At 48.6% G+C, this 22,303-nt stretch overlaps 1 protein-coding gene across 12 annotated transcripts in view; it reads right to left on the reverse strand.

Annotated features, from left to right (window-relative positions):
* The window catches only part of EPHB2 (EPH receptor B2), a 128,882-nt gene that overhangs the window by 6,837 nt on the left and 99,742 nt on the right, over nucleotides 1-22,303 (reverse strand). For 2 of the 12 annotated variants that reach the window (XM_081201439.1, XM_081201440.1), the window contains exons 6-15: nucleotides 21,816-21,940; nucleotides 14,928-15,090; nucleotides 13,669-13,777; nucleotides 12,883-12,989; nucleotides 10,045-10,170; nucleotides 8,998-9,245; nucleotides 6,656-6,871; nucleotides 2,672-2,893; nucleotides 1,131-1,324; nucleotides 149-304 (exon numbers count right to left, since the gene is read on the reverse strand). In XM_081201439.1, coding sequence (XP_081057565.1) covers nucleotides 149-304; nucleotides 1,131-1,324; nucleotides 2,672-2,893; nucleotides 6,656-6,871; nucleotides 8,998-9,245; nucleotides 10,045-10,170; nucleotides 12,883-12,989; nucleotides 13,669-13,777; nucleotides 14,928-15,090; nucleotides 21,816-21,940 — 1,666 coding nt within the window. The remainder of the gene's footprint in view (nucleotides 1-148; nucleotides 305-1,130; nucleotides 1,325-2,671; nucleotides 2,894-6,655; nucleotides 6,872-8,997; nucleotides 9,246-10,044; nucleotides 10,171-12,882; nucleotides 12,990-13,668; nucleotides 13,778-14,927; nucleotides 15,091-21,815; nucleotides 21,941-22,303) is intronic. The other 10 variants (XM_081201450.1, XM_081201442.1, XM_081201447.1 and 7 more) reach the window with 10 other exon arrangements.

Raw genomic sequence — 22,303 nt, forward strand, 5'->3', positions numbered from 1 at the left:
ATGCCTTCATGGGAAGCCTGCAAGCAGGACCTGAGTGCGACAACAACTCTCTCCACTTGTAATTCCCAACAACTGGTATTCAGAGGCATTGCTGAGAACATAGTCCTCATGGCTAGTACTCATCCACCTCTTCTCCCCTGGAACTTACTCCATGTTCATTTGGGACACCACGTCGAAGTTGGTGAAGCCAGCACTGGCAAAGCTCTCCTTGTACTGCCCCATCTTGATGGCTTCAAGCCACTCATCCACGGTGTTGAAACTGGAATAGTCTGGAATGGTGCGGTCCAGTAAGGGGAGGTTAATCCTGGAGGGGGGGTGGAGATAGCAACAGAAGAGCAGAAGAAAAGATCTGGATTTGTTTGGCATGGAAGAAACCCACACTGTTCATTTTCACAAGGGAAGTGCTGTAGCACCTGCTTTGCATGCAGAAGGTCCCTGGTGTAATCCCTGGCATCACCAGGTAGGGCTGGAAGACCCTCTTGGTTCAGGGGACCTGACCCACATTCTTGGAAACTCTTATGATTCAGGGGCCATGACGTGCATGGTGGAGGACTTCAATGAGGACAGGTCCCAGACTACTTTCTCAGGGGAGACCCCAGGTGTTTCATTTGGGACCCTTGTGGTCAGGGAATGCATCTTGGCCACCACCCTGTGATTCAAAAGACGAGTCTCCTGCAGTGGCTCTTTCTTGCAAAAGGCAACAATGGCAGAAGAAGGCAATGGCCCTTTGGCCAGCCAGGTAGTTCCCTCCCCCCCACCTGGGAGCTGGAAGGATCAGCCTGCATAAGGCTTCAGTTGGCTCTGGCTCTCTATCTAGAGGTCTTCTCTGGCAGCTGCCTTTGCAGGACCCCCTTGGAGCTGTCCAAGGTCCTGTAGGCTCCCTGCTTGACATGGACTCCTGACAACTAGACTCCACCTGCCTCCCTTGTGAACCTCAAGCATCTTCAGCACTCAACAGTAAAGCACTGCATGTAGACATCCCTGACCCAAAGTGCCAGCTCTGGGAAACCAGTAATCCATTTTAGCTTGGGTAAAATTCTGGAGCAGCCTTCCCCAACCTGCTGCCACCCAGAAGATGCTGAACTCCATTTCCCATCAGCCCTAACCCCATTGTGTGCCCTGCTTCCTACCCAGAGGAAAGGGGTGCCATGGCTTTCAGGCTGTTTGGGTTCCGGATCATCTTGTCTAAGGTGTTGACAATCTGTCCAAATTTGGGCCTGTGGTTACGGTCCTTCTGCCAGCAGTCCAACATGAGCTGGTGCAAGGCACTGGGGCAATCCATGGGTGGTGGCAACCGATAATCTTGCTCAATGGCGTTTATTACCTGCAAGGGGGGGGGAGAAAAGCCCACATACATCTTTTTGTCCTGTAGATGCTGACTGCTAGCCAACCGGTGATGGCTAAATGACACCGTTCTCATGGAAACAAATGCGACTTGAGAGTTCATTCACAGGTTCAGCCACAGCTTTCCCCTCCTTCATTGTCTGAAGCGCCTCATTAATTGGCCACATCAACAGACTTAATCCACATCCAAAGGGAAATATTGCCTAAGCATCCATCGGCCTTGACGTCTGACGGCCAAGGCTGCCGCTCCCAATCCGTAATTGGGGATGTGACAATGCACATTATGCACATGCAAATACACACACATTAAATTGCTCCCCCCCCTCCAGGAGCTCCTCTCCTCTCCCCTCCCCCACCTGCTATGCTACCGGCACAAATGCCCTGCTGGAGACATGAGCGGTTTTCCCCTCTGCTGGTGTTCGCAGCCCGGGTCGAGGAGGCTAATAGGGGGTGAAGTTACTGAATGCTCTGCCCTTGCTGGAAAGATCACTGTCAATTAGCCAGCAATGGCTTCTGGGGTGGAGCGCTCCAGGGCTGGAGGAAGGGCAGGAGCACAGAGCAGAAGGAGCCCGCCAAGGAGATAGGCTGGGAGCTGCTATGAACTGAGGCAGCTCCCTGAGACGATCATGTTCCTACATGGGCAGGGATTTGACATCAGACTGAGAATGACAGCAGTCCACAGGCTGAGACAGAATGCCACCCTTGGCTTAAGATTATTATTAATATCCCGCCTATTCCCTAGATTGGGACTCAAAGTGGCTTACAGACAAAAATACAAACCACAGATAAAATTCAAAAACGTATAAAAGGCCATCATTAAATAACAATTAAACCTTGATAGAATTAAAACAATGTAAGGGGGGAATCTATCAAAATGCAGATATTAAAAACAGCACAGCACTATTAAATGTCCTTTCCTAAAAAGCAAAACAAAATAAAAACAAAATAACCCCCACCTAACTATACAGTATAAGTCATAACCAGCACTTTGAATTGTCCCCAGAAACAGACTGGCAGCCAAGTGGATTTTCAGCAAATCCCTGCCAGACCTCCATCCAACCTCTGCTAAAAAACCTCCAAAAAGGAGAGCTGACCACCTTCTGGAGAAAGTCTGTTCCACTGTCAAACAGCTCTTACCATCAAGAAGTTCTTCTTAATATTTACGTAATTGGAATTTCCTTTCTTGTCATTTGAGTCCAATTGTTCAGGTCCTACCCTCTGGAGCAGCAGAAACCCATCTTGTTCCATGTGACAGCCCTATCATCTCTCAGTCTTCCCTTCTCCAGGCTAAACATACCCTGTTTCACCAGCAGTCCCTCATACTTACATCTTGGTTGGTCATGTCCCAGTACGGCCGCTCTCCATAGGACATCACCTCCCACATGACTATTCCGTAGCTCCACACGTCACTTGCAGAAGTGAACTTTCGGTACTGGATGGCTTCCGGTGCTGTCCAACGGATCGGGATCTTTCCGCCCTGTAGTGGGGGTGGAGCACAGGGTTTCTCGCTTGGGTTGCTTGCATCAGCCCCAGCCAAGTGGAATGACTGCTAATGGAGTCAGTGGGGAACAAGTAAATAAGAGTTAGCCCTAACCAACTTCTTGTAAGGAGGCTAGTATGTTGGCATAGGTCCAGTTGCACCTGTACTCATACCTGGCAGCACCGCAGCACCATTAATGCAAGTGCAAGTCTCTCATCCCCTGACTCCTCAGTTGAATATTTCACTGGTTGGTGAAGTGATAGCATTCAATGTGGGCTGCTGAGTCCAGGTTACTTCAAGCAAGCAAGGCTACCACAAACCTAAGAATCCTCTCCATAAGATACTGGTTTTAAAACTATGGGAGTCACTCCATATATGCCCACTTGATCGCTTCAATTGGCAGAACTGGCACCAGCACAGGTGAAACATAATACCTGTTCCACATTGGTAAGAAATCATTATTTTAATGTGGAAAAACCTACACGCTGGAACTCAGGCAGCTGCCTTCACCAGGGCCGGACCACCCATGAGGCAAGGTAAGTGTCAGGGACTGGGCAGAGGAGGAATGCTGGAGACCGCCTCCCCATCCTGACCCTTCCTGGGAGGAGGAAGAGGAAGACAGTATAGATTTACAACAGTGGACTGAGGGAGGTCACAGCTCAGAGGCAGAAGAGGGGGAAAGTTGGGAAATAATGTGAGAGAAGCAGGAGGAAGTAGAAGCGGAGTAACAGCTGACTGACACAGTGTCATTAGAAAGCATCCCAGACCTCCCATCTCCCAGAACCTGGCGAGTCTTAAAAGTAGGAGAGCAAGGAGCTCAAAGACAGAGGGCACGTAACAGCACCCATAGAAGTGACAAATGAGGAAGTGGGTGAGATGGGTGTGTGTGGAGATTTTCTTGGGACATTGCCATTATCCAAGAAGTTGGGTTTGATAGCCTCTCTCTGTAAAGATCGAAATGAAAAAGGATGGTAAGAAACCTTTCCTTGTCTTTATACTTTCCTGAGCAACCAGCCGGGAGCCACTGACAGCATCCTGACAGTAAGGTGAACGCCTCAGGCAGCAGGATCTACAGGGACAGAAGCTCCCAATGCAGATCTTTATTTCCCCCTTGTTCCTGATTTAGACCTTCACTCGCCCCTTCTTCCCTAGTGGGGAAAGGGGTGCCATTTTGTGGTTTGCCTCTGGTGCCAAAATGTCTTGGACTGACCCTGTACTCTTTTCAGCGCCTGCTAGGAACCTTAAAAAAAGAGGCATGCCTACACAGACATGTAGAACATGGATGTGTATTTTGATCTGTTGCTGAATTTAGCTTTTGAATGTCTTAAAGGGTTGCTTTTGCACTTTTCACCGATAATTTCATTTTATTCTCTTTGCGAACTGCTTTCTGGTGCTGTTTTTCTTTTTACAACCAAGTGGTGCATAAAGTTTATGAAACAAAAGTGAATAAATACAATGAGAAGGGAGCTTTCGAGGCACGAGAGCAAGATAGAACTCCCATGTTGAGGTGCAGTCTGCCTTTGAATACCAAATGCTTGTGTTTCTGCCCTGTTGTTAGTGCTCCCCAGTGGCAACAAGTTGGGTACCGCTAGATAAAGACATGCTGAATGAGGCAGATCTTTGCTCTCCATCCAGAAGGGTTTTCCTCCCCCCACCCCCATATATTTCCTTATTTTCAAGGAAGGTCAGGAAAAATTAGGTTGCCTGTTTTCACTGTACCGATCCAGTTCTGTGACAGCACAGTGCCAGACCCCCACCCAGCGCTGTTCGCACCGACCAAATAAAAAATGCAACGTGAGAGGCTTCATTGCCAGCATCAGTGATGCTTCAACAGCCTCGCTGATCATCAAGGAGGAAGAGCCATAAATTCTTAACACTGCCGTGCTGGGTTTGCGTTAAGAGGCCTTTGGCGAAGGCCATTTCTGTCTGCTGCAGAGAAAAGCCAGATTCCTGTGGAAGGTTGACCCAGATAAGGTGCCCCGTGACCCTTCCGACTCGTCTCTCCAGAACAAACTTCTTGTGTGTGTCTTCTCCCCTGTACATGATTGGGCTGAGTAACTCACGTCACGGGGAGACATCCCTGCCCTGCCCAGAGTCCTCTGATCCACTGTGCCAACTCTAGAAACAGTTTTCTTTGTGTGTTTATGGGAAACACTTCTTGAACCATTTGCCCCAGGAGCAGGGAACCTTTTTGGCCACACGGGCCAGATCCTCACCAGGACCGGCCTTGAGGGCCAAATTCGACAGGTGGGGGGAGCCGTCCACTTGCTAACCACATGACCTTACAACTGCCCCATGTGCGAGGTGCTGCAAAATGAGAAATGTTTCCCACCCCCACATCGTTTTAAGCAGACTTCCATGGGGGTCTCCTGCTAAAGCGATGAGCTGGAGATTCTCAGGCATACCCGTTCCCAACTCCTTGTGGGCAACCTCACTTAGGTCCATTACTTTGAGTAGAACTCAGTTGAATAGCATCAGAATAGAAGGCCCGTGATGAAGCGGTGGCAAGGCAATTTCACAGGAGGGGAACATAGAAGAGAAGAAGAAGAAGAGTTTGGATATCCCGCTTTATCACTACCCGAAGGAGTCTCAAAGCGGCTAACAATCTCCTTTCCCTTCCTCCCCCACAACAAACACACTGTGAGGTGAGTGGGGCTGAGAGACTTCAAAGAAGTGTGACTAGCCCAAGGTCACCCAGCAGCTGCATGTGGAGGAGCGGAGACGCGAACCCGGTTCACCGGATTACGAGTCCACCGCTCTTAACCACTACACCACACTGGCTCTCTCAAGCTTGCTGGATCAGGCCAATGGCCCATCTCATTCAGCATCCTGTTGTTATGGCAGCCAACCAGCTGTTCGTGGGAAGCCAGCAAGCAGGATTTGAGCACAAGAGTGCTCTCCCTTCTCCTGTGGTTTCCAGCAACCCGTATTCAGAAGCATTTCTGCCTCCAACTGTGAAGGCAAAGCATAACCATCATGGCTAGCAACCATTGATAGCCTTCTTCTCTATGAATTTAATCCTCCTTTAAAGCCATCCAAGTTGGCCATCATTACCTCTTGTGGAAGTGAGTTCCATAGATTAACTATGCACTGCATGAATAAGCTTTTATCTGTCCCAAATCTTCTGACTTTCAGCTTCATTGCATGCCCATGAGGTCTAGTGTTTATGAGAGAAAGGGGGGATGTTTTCTCTATCCACTTAAGTGTGCTGCATGTTTTTTCTCCCAGAGATTGACCACCCACCTGACCACCTATCAGGGACTGGGCAGAGGAAGAATGGTGGAGACGACCTACCCAGCCTGACCCTTTCAGAGAAGAAGAAGAAGACAGTTCAGAATTACAACAGGGGTTTGAGGGAGGTCACAGCTCAGAGGCAGATGAGGGGAAAAGCTGGGAAATAATGGGAGAGGAGGAGGAGGAGGAAGAGGAAGAGGACACACCGGGGGGAGGTGACAGCTGATGGACACAGTGTCTTTAGAAAGCATTCCAGACCCCCCCTCCCAGAACCCAATGAGACTTGAAAGTAGGAGAGCAATGGGCTCAAATGCAAAGGGTCCTCAGCGCCACTTGTAGGGCAGTGATGACGAATGAGGAAGTGGGAGAAAAAGGGGGTGGAGAGTCACTTGGGACAATGCCATTATTTCAAGAGGCTGCGTTCCAAGCCTCTCTCTGTAAATACGGAATAAAAAGCAGGTGGTAAGCACCTTCCCTTGTCTTATCCGTTCCTGGCAACCTGCCGTGGGAGTTGCTTCCTCTGATACCACCTTGGAAACCACTGAGTTTTCCCTCCATCCTGCCTTCACCCCGGAAGGTTTCCTTCCTGTGTCTTACCAGGGCGCTGGTGTAGGTGGGATCCGAGGTGTCATCTTCCAGGAAGCGGGAGAGGCCGAAGTCCGAGACCTTGCAGACGAGGTTGCTGTTGACGAGGATGTTGCGAGCCGCCAGGTCACGGTGGACGTAGTTCATGTCGGCCAGGTACTTCATGCCAGCAGCAATGCCCCGTAGCATCCCCACCAGCTGGATCACAGTGAACTGACCATCGTTTTGCTGCAGGGTAGAAGAGAAAAGGGCCAGCAGGGTCAAGCAGGGATCAGGGTTGGACAAGAGGGGGTTTCAAGGAGAATTCAGGCCACCAAACCACCTGGCTAATCACCTTGGCTCATGGAATCAGACTTGTAGAGCCGCAAGGGACCCCAAGGGTCATCTAGTCCAACCCCTGCAATGCAGGAATCTTTTGCCCAACGTGGGGCTTGAACCCAGGACCTTGATATTAAGAGTCTCATGCTCTTATAAATATATTATTTGCAAAAGAAGCTGCACAACTGTGAGCTGATCCCCCTCAAAACAGGGCTTTCCCCCTTTCCTCCTCTAAAAACTAGGTGCATCTTATGGTCAGGTGCGTCTTATGGAGCGAAAAATACGGTATATATAAGTCTATAGAACAAAATATATAAAAAACAAACAGAACTGTAGCAATGACAAAGACAATAAAAAATTTAAAAAGAAATCTGCATGATAATTTATCAGATTTTTGGTGTGAATTTTTCCTATTATACACATTTATGTAAGTGGTTTTGACTGATATACACATTTCTGCAAGCCACTTTCCTCAATTTAATGCATTTCATAGAATCATGGGGTTACAAGGGAACCCAAGGGTCATCAAGTCCAAACCCCTGCAATGCAGGAATCACAACTAAAGAATCCCTGATGGATGGGCACCCAGCCTCTGTTTATAAACTTCCAGGGAAGGAGAGTCCACCACTTTGCAAGATAGTCTGTTCCATTGTCAAATAGCTCTTACCATCAGAAAGTTCTTCCTAATGTTTAGTCGTAATCTCCTTTCTTGTAATTTGAATTCCCTGGTTTGGGTCTTCCAGTCAAGAGCTGCAGAAAACAAGCTTGATCTGTCTTCCATGCGGCAGCCCTTGAGATATTTGACGATTGGCCCAGAGACCTGAGCAGGTTGCTGCTCTTCGAGGGTTTTGCACCAATCAGGCTCAGTCAGTTAGTTCCCTATCCAGAGGATGTGGAGGGGAGGAAATCCTGTCTGGCAACATTATCGTCCAATATGCAGGAAACAACATGTGCAACAACTACTCCTTGGGGGAAGGAGGCTAACTTAGTGGTAGAGCATCTGTTTTGCATGCAGAAGGTCCAAGGTCCAAGCCCAAATGGCACCTAAAGTAGGGCCAGGAAAGACCTTGGCTTGAGATCCTGAAGAGTTGCTGTCACTCATGTGTAGACAGTACGGAACCTGATGGGCCATAGGAAGTGACAGCTTCCTCTGTTTCTATGCTCTCTTTGACTGCACGGCCTGCTTCCTACCACTCAGCTCTTAATACACTTGGTGGAGTGAGAGAATAGAGCAGCTGCTCTCAACCTTGAGTCCTCAGATGTTGTTGGACTACAACTCCCATCATTCCAAGCTAACAGGACCTGTGGCCAAGGATGATGGGAGTTGTAGTCTAACACTATCTGGGGACCCAAGGTTGAGAAAAGCTGGTATAGATTAAGGATCCACATGGGTGGGAGATAGGGAGGAGAGGGGTTAGATTGCTATTTGTATGATCTTGTACGGCCCTACATGGAGGTGGGTGAGTGATCTGTTTGTAAATAATGCTTAATGCGAACAGGGGGCTGTCTCCAACTAAGCCCAAACCCAGAGACTTTGTGTGTGCGGATACAACATCGATTCCATTTATTTTGTTTAGCTGTTAATGATGTTTACATGTGGAATTTTAATTGTATTTTGGTATTCGATTTACATTTGTAATGCTTTTCTTCAATGTTTAAGCACCTGCTTTGCATTCTCACTAATTATGCTGCTTTAAATGTGCTTCTCCGCTCTCTTTTTGTATCCGATTCTCATATGTAGTGTTTCATTTTGATATTTTGTAAAGTTCAATTTGATCAGTAAAGAAAGGTTGCAGGTGGGATAGAAACGATTTAAACGGATAGAAATAAAGGGAGTCAACGTGATGACATATTTAGCCCCTTTTCGGCAGAAACACAATTCCAATTGTGCGTGTTTGTCTCTGTGTGTTTGTCACCTGCTTTTGTGCATCTCTCTTCCAGCTCTTCAGAGAGGCTCACAAAGAGGACAGCTGCTTCCATGAGGAACCTCTACCAGTCATTGAACCCACTCCCAGCCTCCCCCATTAACAGCGTACCCGTAGGAAGGAATCCAACGAGCCGTTCTCCATGAATTCTGTAACGATCATGACAGGGGGGCTCTTGGTGACCACCCCCTCCAGGTGGATGACGTTGGGGTGGTCAAACTGGCCCATGATGCTGGCCTCGCTCAGGAAGTCCCGCCGCTGCTTCTCGGTATAGCCAGATTTCAGCGTCTTGATGGCCACAAAGCTCTCCCTCTTCCCTGGAAGCTTGAGGTGGCCACTGCACACCTCGCCAAACTCCCCTGGAGTGGAAAATAGGGTGTAGGAAGAAAGAGCGCCCTAGGTTTCTGAGCTTTGGGAATGGGTGGGGGAGAGATAGCGGTTACCTCCCACTATTCCCCATTTCCTCACACCCACCCCCAGTTCAAAAGCATGGCACGATCCCTCCCTTGGTCAGAGCCACCCATGGGAAAGTGAGGCACCCAAACAGACTGGGCCTAAGGCTGCACCAAGCGCCTTCCCTCATTTCTTAGCATCCTTGGATTGCAGAGTTGGAAAGGACCCAAAGAAGCATGTAGGCCAACCCAATCACATCCCAATAAAATGGGGCCATTTATGCAGTTTTGACAAAGGTGGGGAGGGCACTTGGGGGGGGGATTGTTGAGAAACTCTTTGGCGCTTTTCCTGGTTCTTGATTGTTATTCCCCCGTCCAGAATAGGGAATGTCCTAAAGATAGCAATGTTCTGAGTCATTTTTGGAGAAATGGTGGTCCACAAAAGAGGCCACCAGTTTATGAAGTAGCTGCCATTTTCCTCCAAAATGCTTGTTCTATATCTGAGATATTCTGAATGTGTGGGGTGGGGAATGGCTGCTGCTCTGCTGAAGAGAGCTCCACTACCATCTAGGGAGAGAGAGAGAAAACCCCACCTCTGCTCCACCTGAAATGGCCCCTGTCCCACTCTTGATTTTCAAGATGGAAGTTAAAAAATGTGGATTTTTGGCATGGCCCCAGCTGGGTGTGCACTCTGTACCCCCCATCGACACACTCTCCCTGTGACAGTTTGGGGTTGCAGCACAGGCATCCAAGGGCGGGGACTTACCTGCACCAATCACCTGCTCGATTTTGACACACGAGATGTCAATCTCCTTTGCAAACTCCCTGACAGCCTCATTGGGGTCTTCGTAGGTGAAAGGGTCGATGTAGATCTTCATGCCGGGAGTCACTGCTCAGGGGTGGAAAAGGGCAGAGATGTGTATATCTATATGTCTCTGTCTCTCTCTGTGTGTGTATTCATTCAGCAAACTTAAATACCCAGCCCAGCCCCAAAGAGCTCAGGCCAACTGTCGCTGTTTCTCCCACTTTACAACCTTTGGCGCCCTTCCAGCACCCTTAACAAACTACCCTTCCCAGGATTCTTTGGGGAAAACCATGAGTGTTTAACGTGGTTTAACCACAGCACTATAAACGTGTAGTGAAAATGATGCCAAAGCAACAAGATGAACCAATTCTCCCCGGTTGCCAACCAGTTCTCTCCCTTCTCATTCTGACCACCACAGCACACTGCTTTTATTGCAAATGTGCAGCAATACCTGGAAGTGTCTGCATGAGTCTGTGGTCAGCCTGTATGGGGAAATGCTTATGTGCAAATCAGCTGTGTGCCTCTGGTGGATCAACTGATATGGCATCTATCACGGTGGGATTGTTGCAGTGTCAGGAAACAAGCACAGGGTAGAAACTGCTCTTATTCTAAAAGGGTGATCCTTGTTTTGTGGGCAGGGTTGCAACATGGGAAGTTCTTGCTACCGTACATGCTGGGATTGTGTTTATGTCAATACATATTGGGATCCAGTGGCTTTTGAACTCAGCACCATCACCGCACCAAAGATCTATCTGGAACCCCAGGTTGTGCTTACTTTCAATATTTATGGGTGATTTCCTTCAATTTAACAAAGCAAGATATATTAATAACTCGTTTGCTAACAGCTGCTTGTTCAGTCGTGGCTCAAGGCAGGAAGGACCTTTCTACATACTCCATTACCAACTGGTTTCAAAGAGCCTTCTTTACAGGGCCATCAGAGAAATTGACCCACAACTCTGGGTTCTTAGACGAGAAACAGACCTGATGGATTTTGTGGCTTCTTGCAGCTTATTTAATGGCAGTCACACACACAGCAAATCCTATCAAAACATGATTTCATCTTGCACTGTTTTTGATTTTGTGAGTTTTTGATCTGCTGTTTATGTCTGATCTTGGATTATTACTGCTGTACTGCCTCTTTTTGCCCGATTTCCTTTTTATCTTTCGTCTCCTTACCTTATATCTGACCATGCTCAATTTCACCCCCTTTGTTGTTGTTGAATTGTTGAAATAGTCTGTTAGTTATATAAAAACAGTTTCAAAATATATTTTAAAAATAAACTGCTTTTATACTTGCGATGCTATTTGGCTGTTCCATTTTCCTCCTTATTGAAAGTGGGGTACTTGGCGATTGCATGTGGAGTAAGGGCGCTAACTACCTGAAGCTAGTATCCAGTGCATGTGTGTAACAGAAGAAGAGAGAGACACTGTTGGGTCAGGCTAGCAGATGTAGTGAGGTCTAGGGAGGAGGGAGCGATGCCTCAGACTAGGGCTCCAAGTGACCAGGGCCCAACACTTGATCTCTGCACCACTAATGCCCTTTCAACTGCAGGTCTGGCTGACTGTGCCCTATACTTCAGAGGTACTACCAGCCACCCTGAGCTTTGTCAGCTGATCAGCAAAGGCCAATCCCTGGGTGGCATTTAGCTACGTTCTGTCCCTGCCCCCTCTCTGCATGCATGATGCTGTCCCCAAATCTGCTGAGATTTCAGAAGAAGAAGAAGAGTTTGGATTTGATATCCCGCTTTATCACTACCCTAAGGAGTCTCAAAGCGGCTAACATTCTCCTTTCCCTTCCTCCCCCACAACAAACACCCTGTGAGGTGAGTGGGGCTGAGAGACTTCAGAGAAGTGTGACTAGCCCAAGGTCACCCAGCAGCTGCATGTGGAGGAGCGGGGAATCGAACCCAGTTCACCAGATTACGAGTCTACCACTCTTAACCACTACACCACACTGGCTCCCATTTCAAGAGCCTTCAGGGAGAGGGGAAGCAGAGATCATTCCATTGTTGTTGTTGTTTAGTCGTTTAGTCGTGTCCAACTCTTCGTGACCCCATAAATCCTTATATTGATGGAACAATTTGCTTAGTGCTTTGTTGAATTCATCCCTCCCCTCCCCCATCCCAGACATCACTGTCATGCAATACCCTGGCCTCAGTGGGTCAGGAAATCATTTATGGTGTGAGGACAATGATTTCAGCCAGGGGTGGGGGACCTTCCTCAGCCCAAGAGCAATGGTCGCTTTTGGGCAAGCTTCTGGTATCAAGCAAGTCAGTGGTAAGTGGGCCTCTCTGTGGCCCTCTCTGGTCTGTGTTTTCTGTCCCCAGACTGTTCCAAGACACACATCCATTTCTGGTGCCCAGCTCCGTCCTCCACTCCACCCTATATCCCTGTCCTCTGCTCTACCACCAGAAGCCTGGCTCTTATGGAGACCTGACTGACAGCTGGGGACTTTTTCGTGTGCAAAGAACAGCAAAGTGTGGGCCTAGAGGGTGGAACATTATTTGGAATATGCTATGAAGGAACTCTTCAGCCTTGGCTCTCCTAGATGTTGCTAGACTACAGGAACCACCACCCACAGCCAGCATAGCCAAAGTTCAGGGATGATGGGCCTTGTAGTCTGACGACATCTGGGGAGCCAGGGTTGAAGGAGGTGGCTCTAAAAAAGTAAGTTTGTCCAGATGCCTTCAAACAATGGGGGGCAGAGGTCCGAAGGCACTGAGGCAGACCAGGAAACAACCTCCCCACCCCACCCCTCACCTCACCCTTGGGGCTTCATGCCCACTGGAGAGTACATACTGTGGCCGCTGGTATAATGCTGCAGCTTGTCGGTGTACTCGGAGTCTGCACGCTCAAATCCTCGTCTTCTGGAAGGAGAGCACCGGGCTGAGCGGGAGGCAGATGGACTAGCAGAGCAGGGGGGCAAGGCTGGGCTTCAGCTCTCAGCCCAGAGGCACAGAGCATCTTTCTCGCGCCCCTCCCAGCCTGGAGCCCGCCCCTTCCCCCCTTCCAAGTCCCTCCCTCCCTCTCCTGGGAGGCTGCATCTGCACTAGGGTGCATATGGGGCGGCCGTTCAATTTACACAGAAGCTGTACATACAATCTGCACTGTCTCTGGGGCCTATGTTAAGCATTCACAGGGCACCAATCTGCACCAGCCACCTCTCTCCCACAAGGTTTTCCCACCCACCCCTGGACCAGCAAGAGCCAACCATCTCAGAGCATCTTCTACTGCTGCTTCTTTTAAGAATAGAATAAGTTGCCTCTGTCAGTCTGGCCTGTTATTGCCTGCTCTGACCAACAGAGGCTCTCTAGGGTCCTGCCTGGAGATGCTGAGATTCAAAACTGGGACCTTCTGCATGCAAACCAGAATGCTTTAAACCTGAGCTAGCATACAAGTGGTTCCTTTCAGACTGGCACCCCTTTCCTCTGCAGCACTGGTTTCTCCGTTGTGCATTGTTTGATGCAAGAGCTGTGAAACGGGAGCAGCGCAGCATCTCTTATAATGCCTGCTGGATCTCTCCCAGCTTCCCTCCCTCCTCCCAATGATCCCCACCTGCCTCTCCCAGTAGCAAAAGGTCCCTACCTGTTGCAAACAAGGACGATGACTACCAGTGCAATGAGGAAGACGAGTCCCGCAGCCGAGGAGCCAATGATGAGCGGCAGCTTCTCCTGGATGCTGGTTTGGTACTCAGCTGTGAGGAGCAAGAAAGAAGAACAAGGTGGGGTTTACTCCTCAGTTGGATGAAGGGGGCCCAATCCCAACCATGGTTGGCACTGAGAGGGAGAGCTGAGTGACTGTGCACATGAAAAGTGAACCTCTCTAATTTGCACGTCCTGAAACAATAGGTGAAGAGAAACACACCCATCCTTTGAAATTTGCACTTTTCTGAATTTTGCAGTGCAAAGTAATGCATGTAAGCACGTATCATAAAATGCATATATTGGTGACCAAAAAAATGTGTACAGGTAACTCACATCTTAAGCAGGGGTTATGTTCTGGGGATGGCACTTATATGCAAAACCATGGCTACTCAAACCACCTCCTTGGAACCACTTAAGTATTGATGAATTTTCAAGAGGTCTTTTGAAATATCAATCAATCAATCAATCAATCAATCAATCAATCAATCAATCTTTATTACGGTCCAGAGACCCAACAAATCGTTACAAAGCAATGCACAATTCAGACAGTCTACCTCCAGGTTAAACAAGCATTTTGTTCAGACTTAAAGATTCTTGGTTGGACAGTGTTCTCGAAGCCACAAACATGAGTCTGACCAAACTGCGGGAGGCAGTGGAAGACAGGAGTGCCTGGCGTGCTCTGGTCCATGGGGTCACGAAGAGTCAGACACGACTAAACAACAACAACAAAGATTCTTTTGAAATATATTTGCTATTGGCATCCATCTGTTTTGAGAGACAATGGAGTGCGCCTCTGAGGGTGAAGCCAAATCGCTATGTCAGCAGCACTGAAGCGACATCCCCTTGGTGCAAGCCTGGGCAGTGCTGTAGAGGTCCTGGGCTGTCCAAATGACAAGACCCCCCTCTCGGCCTCCCTGATGTGGTCCAAAGGAAAGCAGAGCAATACGTTTAGCACCAGGTTGGCTGCAGGAGATGCCAGAAGGAGGCGTACAAGGCGCCATCCAGCCATCTTAAGGACTCTACTCCAGATTTGTGTAGGGTTTACTCCATCGCCTTTTCTTCTCCTGAAGATACTGTATCTTGCAAGGCAGTGGAGGATATATATGTATAGATACATGCTCTGAAACGGATATGGAATCATGGATAACTGAGCTTAAGATTCCCTAACTGGCGCAGGGAGTCTTCTGCACCATATCTCACCTTCAGTCATGGTCTGGAAGTACATCTTGCCGCTGTAACGCCCATAGCCTGCCACAGTGCGTGCCCGCACCTGGAAGACGTAAATGGTGCCAGCTTTGAGGTTCTGCACCGTCACAGTGTTGGTGGGGCTCTTAACTGCCGTGGCGTTGAACTCGCTCAAATCCTGCCAGGCAAACAGACGCCAGCTGATAAAACGAAACCTTCTGGGCACCCCCCCGCCCCCAAGATATATCACCCTGGGCCTCTTCTAGGTCAGCCTTTCACAACTTGGGTTTGCAGCTGTGTTTTACATTATTATATTTACCATACTCATAGTGATTCTATGTCATTTTATATAATTAACACATGCATTTATTTTTGTTAAGTCGTTGTTTTATATGTATTTATTCTGCACCACAGTACTTTTTTAAAAAAAGATTACAAAAATTTGTATACAAATATTTATGCCCATTGGCTGAACTATACTAAGGATAAATATATATACTCCTTGGTGTGTGGAGTGCCGCAGGGCGCAATTCTCTCCCCAATGCTTTTTAACATCTTTATGCGCCCCCTTGCCCAGATTATCTGGAGCTTTGGGCTGGGCTGTCACCAATATGCTGATGACACTCAGCTCTATCTGCTGATGGATGGCCACACCGACTCGGCCCCGAACACACTGACCAGATGCTTGGAAGCTGTGGCTGGATGGTTTCGTGGGAGCCGATTGAAACTAAATCCTTCGAAGACAGAGGTCCTATGGCTAGGTCGGGATGGCATGGGGATGAGGGACCAACTCCCTTCTCTTGTGCCATTGCCTTCCGTTAAGAGTTTGGGTGTAATCCTTGACGCCTCCCTTTCCGTGGAGGCGTAAGGTACAGCAACAGCCAAGGCAACATTTTTCCACCTTCGCTGCATCAAGCAGTTGGTCCCTTACCTTTCCCACCCCGACCTGACCACAGTGATCCATGCGACGGTCATCTCCAGGCTTGACTACTGTAATTCGCTCTACGCGGGGCTGCCCTTGAAGCTGTCCCAGAAACTCCAGCGGGTACAGAATGCTGCAGCGAGGCTCCTCACGGGGTCTCTGCCATGGGAGCATATTCACCCAGTGCTTTTCAAGCTGCACTGGCTCCCGGTGGAGTACAGGGTCAGATTTAAGGTGCTGCTTTTGACCTTTAAAGCCCTTCACGGCCTAGGACCCTCGTACCTACGGGACCGCCTCTCCTGGTATGCCCCACGGAGAGCCTCAAGGTCCATAAATAACAACACCCTAGTGGTCCCAGGCCCTAAGGAAGTTAGATTAGCTTCAACCAGAGCCAGGGCCTTTTCAACTCTGGCTCCGGCTTGGTGGAACGCTCTGCCTCATGAGACCAGGGCCCTGCAGGATCTGATTTCTTTCCGCAGGGCCTGTAAGACAGAGTTGTTCCGCCTGGCCTTTGGCTTGGAGCCAATTTGATTCCCTCCCTCCCTCCCTCTCTTTCTTTTTTCTTTTCCTTCTCCTCCTGCAATGAGGCTACATTTTAATATTTTAATGTTCCATTATTTTAATGTTGTATTTTATTTTTGTTTTTAAGTTGTAATCATTCATCTTGTTTTTATTATTGCTTGTAAGCCGCTCTGAGCCGCTCTGAGCCCGGCCTTGGCTGGGGAGGGCGGGGTATAAATAAAAAATTATTATTATTATTATTATTATTATTATTATTATTATTATTATTATTATTTATGAATGATACCGTAATTATACTAACACATAGTTATTCTGTGCCATTTATATAACTGGTGCAATACTGTCTGTGGTTTTGCATGTATTAAAGTTTCTAACAATATGCAAAGTACCTATTTATATAATAATAATAATAATAATAATAATAATAATAATAATAATAATAATAATATCCCATCCATCTATTTGGGTTGCCCTGTCACCTATCTATCTATATCTATATCTATATCTATATCTATATCTATATCTATATATCTATATCTATATCTATATCTATATCTATATCTATATCTATCTATATCTATATCTATATCTATATCTATATCTATATCTATATCTCTATCTCTATCTCTATTTCTATTATTTCTATTTCTATTTCTATATCTCTGTCTATCTATCTATCTATCTATCTATCTATCTATCTATCTATCTATCTATCTACCTACCTACCTACCTACCTACCCAGTGCTCTCTTTCTAAGAAACATGTTTAGGAGTGCTTTCATTTTGACTCAAGAAAACCACCACTTTATAGTTCAAATCAGGAAAAATAAATACAGTAAATGGACAAAAGTACCGTATTTTTCGCCCTATAAGACGCACTTTTTCCCCTCCAAAAATGAAGGGGAAATGTGGGTGCGTCTTATGGGGCGAATGCAGACTCCTTGGCTTCAGCGATAGCAACACGAAGCCTCCGAAGCCTGCGCTCCGGAGGCTTCGCGTTGCTTCCGCTGAAGCCAGGAGAGTCTGCTGTTTGAGGCTGGCGGTGGAGGAAAGCAGCGCTTCCCCCATCGCCAGCCCCAGAGGATGGGGGGCAGCAGGAAGGCGCGCGACGCCTTGCTGCTACTCTCCAACCCGGGTTTGAGGCTGGCGGTGGGGAAAGCAGCGCTTCCCCCATCGCCAGCCCCAGAGGATGGGGGGCAGCAGGAAGGCGCGCAACGCCTTGCTGCTACTCTCCAACCCGGGTTTGAGGCTGGCGGTGGGGAAAGCAGCGCTTCCCCCATCGCCAGCCCCAGAGGATGGGGGGCAGCAGGAAGGCGCGCAACGCCTTGCCGCTACTCTCCAACCCGGGTTTGAGGCTGGCGGTGGGGAAAGCAGCGCTTCCCCCATCGCCAGCCCCAGAGGATGGGGGGCAGCAGGAAGGCGCGCGACGCCTTGCCGCTGCTCTCCAACCCGGGTTTGAGGCTGGCGGTGGGGAAAGCAGCGCTTCTCCCATCGCCAGCCCCAGAGGATGGGGGGCAGCAGGAAGGCGCGCGACGCCTTGCCGCTGCTCTCCAACCCGGGTTTGAGGCTGGCGGTGGGGAAAGCAGCGCTTCCCCCATCGCCAGCCCCAGAGGATGGGGGGCAGCAGGAAGGCGCGCGACGCCTTGCCGCTGCTCTCCAACCCGGGTTTGAGGCTGGCGGTGGGGAAAGCAGCGCTTCTCCCATCGCCAGCCCCAGAGGATGGGGGGCAGCAGGAAGGCGCGCGACGCCTTGCCGCTGCTCTCCAACCCTCCTTTGGGCTTTTGCGGGAGATGGGGGAATTCCCCCACCTCCTGCAAAAGCAGGCAAAAGCCGTGCGCTCTTTAAAGGGGCTCCCCGGCTTTTCTAGGAGGTGGGGGAATTCCCCAACCTCCTAGAAAAGCCTGCAGGAGCCGTGCACCTTTTAAAGAGCGCGCCGCTCTTGGGGGCTTTTCCCCAAGGAGGGAGAAGGGACTGACTGGCCGAATCAGTCCCTTCTCCCTCCTGCGGGCTTTTGCAGGAGATGGGGGAATTCCCCCACCTCCCGCAAAAGCCCGCAAAAGCCGTGCGCTCTTTAAAGTGGCTCCGCGGCTTTTCCCTTCTCCCTCCTAGTCGAAAAGCCCGCAGGAGTCAAGTGGGGCTCCTGTGGGCTTTTGCGGGAGGTGGGGGAATTCCGCCACCTCCCGCAAAAGCAGGGAGAAGGTCTTGGAGTAGCGCACAGGCTGCGTGCAGCCTGTCCGCTGCTCCCAGAGCTGCGGGGGGGGGGGGGAAATCATATTTTTTTCCTTGATTTCCCCCCCCTGAAAACTAGGTGCGTCCTATGGGCCGGTGCGTCTTATAGGGCGAAAAATACGGTACAAAGATTCACAAAATGTTTAAGGGTATGCGTACCTCTGAGTACCCCCAGAAAAACACGCGTGCGCGCTCTCTCTCTCTCATCTATCTATCATCTATCTATCTATCTATCTATCTATCTATCTATCTATCATCTATCTATCTATCATCTATCTATCTCTATCTGTCTATCCATCCATCCATCTATCCAAGCATCCCCTCACCTGAAAGTCCTTCGACTTCCACGCCACCCTCCTGAAAGTCTCCCCCTAATATTTACATGGGAACAAACATCTGGTGAAGGAGGTGGTGGTTCAGAAGAGACACCCCCCTCCTGACACACTGAACCAGCCCTGATTCTGCCACTCTCTCCTGGCTTTGCTGTGGAACAAGGACTGAGCAAGGCAGAGCCAGGGCACCCGTTTATGCAATATAGGTCAAGACCTATTTATCGGCTCAGAACGGTGGGCTCTCCCCCCCTCCCCCAGCTCCTGCTGGCCTGAAGGGAACCAAAATATAGGTCATCTGGAGGGAACAGAGGATTAGCCCTTTCCACTGCGAATTGAAGTGTGGGGTGCGGGAAGGACATTTGTGACTTCATGCAATCATGGAGTTTTAATTAGCTTTTTTCCCTGATACATACACCCCCTCTTTGATACACACACAATTCCTCGCAACTGGGGAATGAAAGAGATTGTGGATCCCCGTCATAAGCATTTCTGTCTGCCAATGATTCTTGCACCTGACTCATTCCAACAGAAGAGTGCCTAACTCAATCTGGTTTAAAACTGCAAGATTTTTGTAGAGGAAAGAAGTTTAGGAATTCATTGAAGAAGAACAGGGTATTTATAATCATTGCAGGTGTCCGTGGAGGGGATATATTAACGGAAAATATCTAGTAGTCGGGTTCCTACTGAGGGTATTTGACGAGCCAACATGACAGTGAAGAGGCATTGAAGATTGGAGTGATCAATCTAGGATTCTATGGCAGCGGACCAAGCTGTATTGTAACTTTTGAATAAAATTTATATTTTAATTTTATATGCATAAGCCATTTATATAGTCAGATAAAAGCTATTTTTAGGACTTGAAATTAGTGAGTTGGCAGCAGAGGCAGACGCTGTACCCTTCTGTTTATCTTTTTTGCTGCCTGTTTTTCGAGATTCTGAAAACACTGACAATCACACTCCCCATTGCTGGGAACACCATTCATTCATTTATTTTCTCATAAGGCTCCACAGTGAACGCATGAATCATTGCCCTCACTCTCAGTTGGCTTTGGATGGAATCCCATGGAATCATCATCAAGCCAGATCAGAGCAAGGGCACTAATTTCTGCCCGCACTGTTGAGCTGTGGTGGGGGAACCTTTCTCAGCCTGAGAGCCACTTTCCATTCTGGGCAACATCATCATCATCATCATCATCATCATCATCATCATCATCATAATAATAATAATAATAATTTATTATTTATACCCAGCCCATCTGGCTGGGTTTCCCCAGCCACTTTGGGCGGCTTCCAACAAAACACTAAAATACAATAACCTATTAAATATTAAAAGCTTCCCTAAACAGGGCTGCCTTCAGGTGTCTTCTAAAAGTTTGGTAGTTATTTTTCTCTTTGACATCTGGTGGGAGGGCGTTCCACAGGGCAGGGGCCACTACCGAGAAGGCCCTCTGCCTGGTTCCCTGTAACTTGGCTTCTCGCAGCGAGGGAACCACCAGAAGGCCCTCGGCGCTGTGCAGGGGTCACATGACAGTGGTGAGTGAGGCCAGAGGCAAAAGTGGAGAAAAGCAATAAATATAATATATACCTTTGTACAACAGGATAGTTTCTATACACACCACTCTATCCTGTGTCCAGACAAGCAATAGGCATGCTGAACATTCAAGAACACATTCCAGCCAGAAAAAAAAGACTCAAGAGGTATGAAACAAGACTGGTGAGGGATATGGTTTGGGGAGAGTCCTGGGGGCCAAATAGAGAGCCTTGGAGGACCACATATAGCCTTCAGGTTCCTCCTTGTTTGCACATCCCAAATTTTGTTAGAAATGCCCCGCTCCCAATTTCATAACTGGCCTGCAGAATGCGGAGGTTGGTGGAGAGGATTTCAGCTCAGCACTAATCAGGATGGAGGAGAGAATGAGATGCAATTGCATGTCAAGTGAAGTTTGAGGAGAGGGCCCAGAATGGGTCCATTTCCTTCCCCCCTCCTTGACCACAGCTCCCAGTATGAGGTTCAGAAGTGGCTCTCCAGAATAAAACCAATGTTGTTCTTTTCCAGAAAAATGCAACACACACATTGACAGTAATTGTCAGTTTTCCATTTCAAAAAAGAAAAAGGAGAGAGAGAGAGAGGAGTTTTCCCAGCGGGAGACGATTCAAAGCCTCTTCTAATGCCAGAGCTCTAGAGGAACTCAAGAGGCTCACTTCAAAGAAACCCTGTCGGCAGATTCACTAATGCAGAGATCTTACTGGAATTTAAAATCCAGCTCTGTGTCTGGTGCTCAGGTGCAACATCAAAGTGAGATATGGGAGACACTTTGAAGGTGTATCTTCCCACTTATAACCAACTAGGCCAATTACGTTTCTTATTGGACCAATGTATTTGACCCAGCTCTTCCTCCTCCACAGCTGCCTCATATTCCATCAGACCTACTGGTCCATCTAGCTCAGCGATTCTCAACCTGTGGGTCCCCAGATATTGTTGGACTACAACTCCCATCATCCCTGAGCTCTGGCCTTGCTAGCTAGGGGTGATGGGAGTTGTAGTCCAACAACATCTGGGGACCCACAGGTTGAGAACCGCTGATCTAGCTCAATATTGCCAACCCTGAATGGGAGCAGTTCTTGGGGGGTTTCAGGCAGGGGGAACATCCTCAGTCCTTCCTGGAGAGACTGTTGAGGACTGAACCTGGGACCTTCTGCATGCAAAGGAGATGCTCTGCCTAAGAGTTGGGCAATAACTGGTTTTCAGCATTGCAATATATCACAAGCTGGCTTGTCTCTCGACTGGAACAGCCACGGCAGTGGTCTGCCAGAGAGTGCCCGCAGTTTGGTCCCTGATGACTCTCCCTGAGGAGAGTTGGATGTATGCCCCAACCTATGCCCCTCTGACCCCTGGTACCTTCTCGTAGTATTGCAGCTCATAATCCAGAATGACTCCGTTGGGCTGGTCGGGCTGTGACCACGAGAGGGTGATGCTGTCCACCGTCCGACTCACCTGGTGCATGATGGACACGGCTGAAGGGGCTGTAAGAGAAAGAGGTCCGTTGCCTTAGCCAATGTATGATCACTGCCCTGCAGGAAGGGAGATGTTTCAAGGAAGTCCTCTATATGCTGATGCCACAATAAACACTTATTGACCTACAAGCAATGGCTCAGCATCTGCAACTGTCATGAATGCTGAGTCACCATAAAGCCATTGTTGGTATCAATCCCGTGTCAGTGAACTGGCATGTTCCGTGAGCTCCTTCCCCTCTCAACAACTTTCCCGTGGCTGTTGAGCTGCAACAATATTTCAGGCTCATTCTGAGGTTACCTGCTGATCAAGCAATAGTCACAGCTTGTTCCAACTCTGCAAGGAGTTGTTCAGCCTGGACTCTTGCCTTGTTG

The sequence above is a fragment of the Podarcis bocagei genome, assembly GCF_964188305.1.
Source record: "Podarcis bocagei genome assembly, chromosome: 7".
NCBI lineage: Eukaryota > Metazoa > Chordata > Lepidosauria > Squamata > Lacertidae > Podarcis > Podarcis bocagei.